The sequence below is a fragment of the Arachis ipaensis genome, chromosome B08, assembly GCF_000816755.2.
Source record: "Arachis ipaensis cultivar K30076 chromosome B08, Araip1.1, whole genome shotgun sequence".
NCBI classification, from domain to species: domain Eukaryota; kingdom Viridiplantae; phylum Streptophyta; class Magnoliopsida; order Fabales; family Fabaceae; genus Arachis; species Arachis ipaensis.
Genome location: NC_029792.2, coordinates 123,994,016 through 123,999,829, shown reverse-complemented (window position 1 = coordinate 123,999,829; position 5,814 = coordinate 123,994,016). Strand labels below are relative to the sequence as shown.

Below are 5,814 nucleotides of genomic sequence, written 5' to 3'. Positions count from 1 at the left end.
AGATAATAGTGTACAAACAAGCACTAAATCTTATCGTTTAACTTAGATAAACTTTTGTTTATAAAGGACTTGCACTTAAAATAAAAGATAACTAGTTTGTAGTTTCTGTTAGGCCCATTAACCGAATACCTCTCCCCCTCGGCCTCACGTCTCCGGTTTCCACCGTCATTCATATTTATTCTTTCTTGAAATCCTTATTTCTTCATTATTTTCATTATTATTATTTCTCTATTTTTCAGAAAACCTTATTTTCTACGTTCTTCCAATTCCCAAATTTTCATTCATTCTTCGCTTCCAAACAGCCATAGCGATTTCTTCATCGCTTAATTCAAAGCTTATTATCAATTCACCAAGTTAATCGTCGATCAAGGTCAGCATGATCTTCTTCGGTTGATTACACTTTTTATACTTATGTTTTATTTTCGATTTTGATTAATCTTGTTATTTCGATTCGCAGTAGCTTCTTGTATGAATTTTTAATTTCATTTACCAATTTATTTATTTTAAATATTCGCCGATTACATGTAGAGTATTTGTGTAGTTTTGCATTCGTAAATGTGGTTTTTTCCTCATGTTTAGATTTTCGGTATTTTATTTATTGTGATTGATTTTGTGTGTTTCACTGTGGCCAAGTTGTTCGAATTTGATTCAGTGTATGTTAGCGTTTGTTGATTATAGATTGTAGTGGAATTATTATTATTATTATTATTATTATTGAAATTGATGATTTCATTCGATGATTCGATCGATCTATCATTTTGTTTGATGAATTGTGATTGCTTTTTCATAGCTGAAAAGTGTTTTTGATGATTTTTTATGCAGTCAAACATGATAAGAAAATCGGTGATAATCCTTTAAATAATGCATCAAACAAGTGCACAGACTTTTATTTATTTATGGTGCTAATAAAAACAAATGTTCTTTAATGTCACAGGTTTGAGTTTGAAGTGTGAAACAAACACCATGAGATTAAAAAAGGGAAGTAAAGTGGAGGTTCTTGCCAGCACTGAGGGGCCGTGTGTCGAATTTCGATGTGCTCAAATTATCTCTGGTAATGGGCGAACTTACAGCGTCCAGTACGAGTGCTCTACTGTGACAAGTGAGGCAGGTGTGCAGAGAATTCAAAGGAAGGCCATCAGACCCTGCCCCCCTCTTATTGAAGGTGCTGAGAGCTGGAAAGCTTGTGATATTGTGGAGGTTTACGATGCTGGTTCTTGGAAAGTGGCTACTGTTTTGAAGGTCCTAGGTCGGGATTTCTACCTGGTAAGGTGCTTGTCATCTTGCAAGCAGATGAAGGTTCACAAAGATGGCATGAGGGTGCGGCAATCATGGATAAATGATCAATGGATCATTAATCAACAGGTACCTTTTTATATATGTAAATTCAAATTTTCTTATTTTATTGTTTATTTTATTCTAACTAGCTATATTCTCCGAGATGCCTATTTTACTTGGTAGATTGTATCTTCTAACCCTTTTAAATAGTTTTAAACTTTTATATATGTAATTGATATTGTTTGAGAGTTGAGATCGTTTTTATTCCATGGTTCCTGTGATTTTTTTTGGGATGCCTTGTCCTTATGTTCTTTTATGCTTGTTCCAGGATCTTGGTAATTCGGGAGGTGGGAAGTCTAGCTGCAATTTGATTTCAAACAGTTATAAGGTGATGCATGAAGTTCAGCAACCTGGTACCAGAAAAAATCAGCAAGATAGAAGTGATTGTTTCTCAAGTACAAATGCTAGTGCTCTCTACAAGCCTTTTGCAGCTTCATCTATAGGACTGAAGAGACTGTCTCCATATGGTAATTCTGCTGTTGATGCTTATCCCAAAAAGATGAGGGCTGTTATAAATAAGGGTGAGTATGAAAGATCCAAAGTGGTTCTGACAGCCCAAAAGGTAGATGTTATTGCTTACCCACAAAATAAAATGGGTGAAAAATGCATGTATGATTCCATTATTAATGGTACCAACCAATATTGTGAAACATGGAAGAAACCTCCCCATGTCACAACACGTTATTTTGAAAGAATTGCGGAGCCAGATTATTCTTGTAATGATCTGAGTTCTGTTGGCAGTTGTAGTGTGATAGGTAGTAGTACAAGTAGAAGTTCCAGTAATATGTTAGCAGGTTCTTGCCATGATGAAGATACCCTTTCTAGTGACGCAGAGTCTTTAAATGTTGGAGATTTGGATAAAGGGTGTCCAATTTCTCCTGAGGAGGATGTAGCAGAAGGAATTCATAGGGTAGAGTTGCATGCCTATCGCAGTACTCTAGAGGCAATATATGCTTCTGGTTCTTTAAGTTGGGAACAAGAAGAGTTATTGACTAATCTTCGTATATCACTACATATTTCTAATGATGAACATTTGATGGAGATAAAGAACTTAGCTTCAGTTGGTCAGAATTTTTAGATATTCATACAAGGGATGTCATGTTAGAATTTTTTACTTTAACTGTTTAAATGTACAGCATTAGATCCTCTGATTGTTAATCTTTCTATATTAATAATAATCATTATGAGTATATCAAATTATGGAGCCAACCGTTTTGTATTTTTGTGGGTGTTTTGATGTTCTTGTTATTGTTTTCAACATTAAAAGTTGTGGATTTCCTCAATTGCTATGATTTGTCGCCTTAAACTGTTCATTTACTTCCTGTTCTCTTGTATATTATTTCATTGCGAAACAATTGTTAATGACTTGAGACCTTGAAAACTTAGTTAAAGCTTGTAATTGCACAACTTCAAGTCTATAGTTATGCTTAATTTGGATTGGATGAGCTTATCAGCTCCCTATTTGCATCAATTTTTCCACTGTGAATATTATTGATGAATCAGCTACATTTTCCAGGGCCAGTGTGGGAGGCTTTGCCCTGCTTCCAATGGCTAAACATGATGTTAGGTTTGCTACTTTTCACTCCGCAATTAATCGGTGACATCTACCAATAATTTTCCTTCCAAGATAAGGAATATCTATGGTTGGTTCTCTGCCTTTGAAATAGTATAGTATATTTCAGGTATGCATAGAATTGACATGTTCATGAGAACGTTAACTTTCATAATGCTGCTGATATAAGCATCAATTGAAAGATTATCTTGTAGTGCTCTTACTCAAATATGGCACTTCATTTCTTGTATTTGCTTGGTTTTTAGATTGATTATCTTGCTATGTGAGTGGAGACGGTCCTGTCAACTGAAATGTAGGTAAGATGGTAGGATGTTACATGATATCTTATTTCTGGTAGCTGGATGCTCCATCAATTTGTCGAAATCATAATTTTTGCTTTCTTGTGTGTGGCTACATTTCTCATGGGCATGCTTGAATTTGAAACAGCTGTGTTGAACTTGAATCTGGCATATAGAATGTGGAAGATCGCTATCTACTTTGTTGGAACATACAAGCTAGCATTTACACTGTTATTTTATTTATATTATTTTATTCAGCTGATGAGCTGTGGTTAAGGGCGAAATGCCACTCAAACCTAGAGCTAGTTGGTTCTTCCCTACATGTGTTGAGGCGCGCAGCATCTGCTTGGATGCTTGTGGTAAAACTTTTTGGTGAAATCAGTACAAACTGTATATAGTAGATATGAATTTCACCCCCCCCCCTTCTCTTGCTTTGAGATCACCCCATAGTGTGTGCTGATCCACTTGGTTTGGATTTTCATTTGTCGTTATGGTAGGGTCTCATTCCGTTTACATTACTCTCGGTTGTTTCTCTTTGATCTTCAATGCAGCTAAGAGTTCCGGACAATTGCTTCCAAGCTCAAATCTCGATCCTCACCTGAGTGCAAATACTTTGTTATTGCACCTAACCTTGTATGTTCATCGATTCATTGTAATGCTCTAGTCTAATTAACGTATTGAATTGATGTGCATTTTTTTTTTTTCTTTTTTTCACAACTGGCTTATCCATGGTCAAGCTTGTGGTCACCTTGATGAGTGGGACAATTGGTCTAGAGTTTTGAAGTTGTTTCATACTTAAGGTGAGATTCAAGCCCTTGACATTTGGTAAAGGGAGAATGGGTTCCTTCCACTCAACCGCATCCCCCTGGCTATTGACGTGCACATTATTGACATTGTTTCTATTTTTTTAAAGATTGCTGAGTCGTTATTTTGAAAGCCAACTACCTCTTTGTTTAAGCAAATATCTATGAAAGAACTCTACCATAATTTTATCTTCAGATCGAATGAGACCATGAGTCGATGAATGTGTATGTGAAAGAATATGGATGATATTAGTTATGTTGGTCAATATTGGTCCTTCTGTACACTTGGATTTGGATTGAAGCACTCATGGAAATTTTGTAAGATAAGTTGGATGCCATTACTAGAAATTGTTAATAATGGAATTTTTGTAAGAGAAATTGGATGCCATTACCTGAACTGAGTTGTATAGTTATACATGCCAATCTCAATCTTACAAGTTATTAATAATTTTTTTTTTTTTTTTTTTTTTGGGTGTTAATGCTCTCTAACTGGAAATATTTCAATTTTTGAATAAGAACCCATGTTATAAAGTTAGGAACCAATTGAATAAATGTTTGAATTTCAGTGAACTTCTATACCTGGATAACTGGCTAAGGATTGACAATGAGGCAGAAACTAATTTTACGTTTACATTTATTTTGAATTTGTAGTATCAGAATGTAAAATGGGATAATTCTGTCACTTGAATTAGAATTGAGTGATAAAAGTTGTAATGTTAAATTTAAATTTAACTGCTGTTGATTCAATAGTTCGTAGTTTTCTTTGAATTTTTCTAGTAGTGGCATAGTTCAAGAAATAACATTTATGCTTAACTTAATTGCCAGTGCTTATGCCAATTGTTTGTTTGTGATTAGGGATGTTTATGGTATAGTTCTTTCATAAAACTACATTAAACTATTTGAAATGGTTTAGAAATTGCATCAAACCATTTTCTTATACAGTAAACTGGTTTTAAATCAAATTTATATGTAATACACCGGTTTAGAACCGTTCACAAAAATGAAACCAGTTCTAATTTTAAAAATAAATTTAAATTGGTTTATATAAAAAAAAAGTTTTTAACATATAAAAAATCAGTTTTAACATGTTTATATTAAAGGAAAATTTTTAAGTATATCAGTATATCACTTGAAAATTTTCCTATATTAAATAGCCGATTTTATGTGATAAATTACATTTGGTAAATCATTATTGTGTTTCATGATACGTGTAAAACTTTTGTTCGCAATTGGTGGATCTGTCCTACGATTTATTTGTTTCTACTCAAATCGTAAATCTAAATCACAATCATTTTTTTTGTTAATTTATTTAAAAAAAAAATCCTGGCATTACATGAAACCAACTTAAAAGTGAGCTGCTCTGGCTCTCGGTCAATAGTTGTTACCTTAATTCTCTAAAATTGTAGTTGGGTAAACCAGATTAGATTATCAGTGTCTTTCGGCTATGCTGGAAATTTAAGTGTGTGAAACGGATTGGAAATTTGAATTGGAAATCCTTAGATTGTTGTAGCAAACATTAGGACTACCTTAGTCGCCAAACACGAGATTTTTATAGGATTTTTACTATTAAAAGTGATTAGGAACATCTTAACAACTGCAGAAACCACAGCTTACATATATGTGCAAAGAATTACTTAAAACAAGTGGCGTAGAGAGAAGAGGATTGGGACTGTGATAAGGATTACTTTAATCTGGTGGCGTAGAGAGAACTCAGAGGAGAGAACTGGGTAATGCCACAAGAGGGACGACAAACTGTACAACCTAAAGTAAGAAATTTAAAAATTAAAAAAATTCAATTAAAATGTTGAAATTAAATAAGATATAT

The 5,814-nt window shown here is 33.8% G+C and overlaps 1 protein-coding gene across 27 annotated transcripts; it reads left to right on the top strand.

Moving 5' to 3' along the window:
- Positions 99–4,716, top strand: LOC107613394. Of its 27 annotated transcripts, XR_002353064.1 has the most exons (7): positions 100–370; positions 935–1,362; positions 1,604–1,663; positions 1,767–1,897; positions 2,852–3,017; positions 3,154–3,204; positions 3,335–4,252. XR_002353064.1 is itself a non-coding variant. In XM_021110019.1 (5 exons), the coding sequence occupies exons 2-4, from the start codon at positions 964–966 to the stop codon at positions 2,947–2,949; spliced, it is 750 nt and encodes a 249-aa protein (XP_020965678.1). In that variant the 5' UTR covers positions 103–370; positions 935–963; the 3' UTR covers positions 2,950–2,978; positions 3,738–4,311. The 27 variants fall into 27 exon arrangements, 5 of the variants coding, with proteins under 5 accessions (XP_016170846.1, XP_020965678.1, XP_020965677.1 ...); XR_002353063.1 differs by having other exon boundaries at positions 3,154–4,252; XR_002353059.1 differs by adding an exon at positions 4,556–4,716 and having other exon boundaries at positions 103–370; positions 1,604–1,856; positions 2,852–3,204; positions 3,738–3,819.

Bases quoted from the DNA above. Each gene is read 5' to 3' on its own strand.
- LOC107613394 (XM_016315360.2), top strand. From the start codon at position 964: ATGAGATTAAAAAAGGGAAGTAAAGTGGAGGTTCTTGCCAGCACTGAG. The intron at 1,363-1,603 runs GTACCTTTTTAT...TGCTTGTTCCAG, and splicing joins AATGGATCATTAATCAACAG to GATCTTGGTAATTCGGGAGG.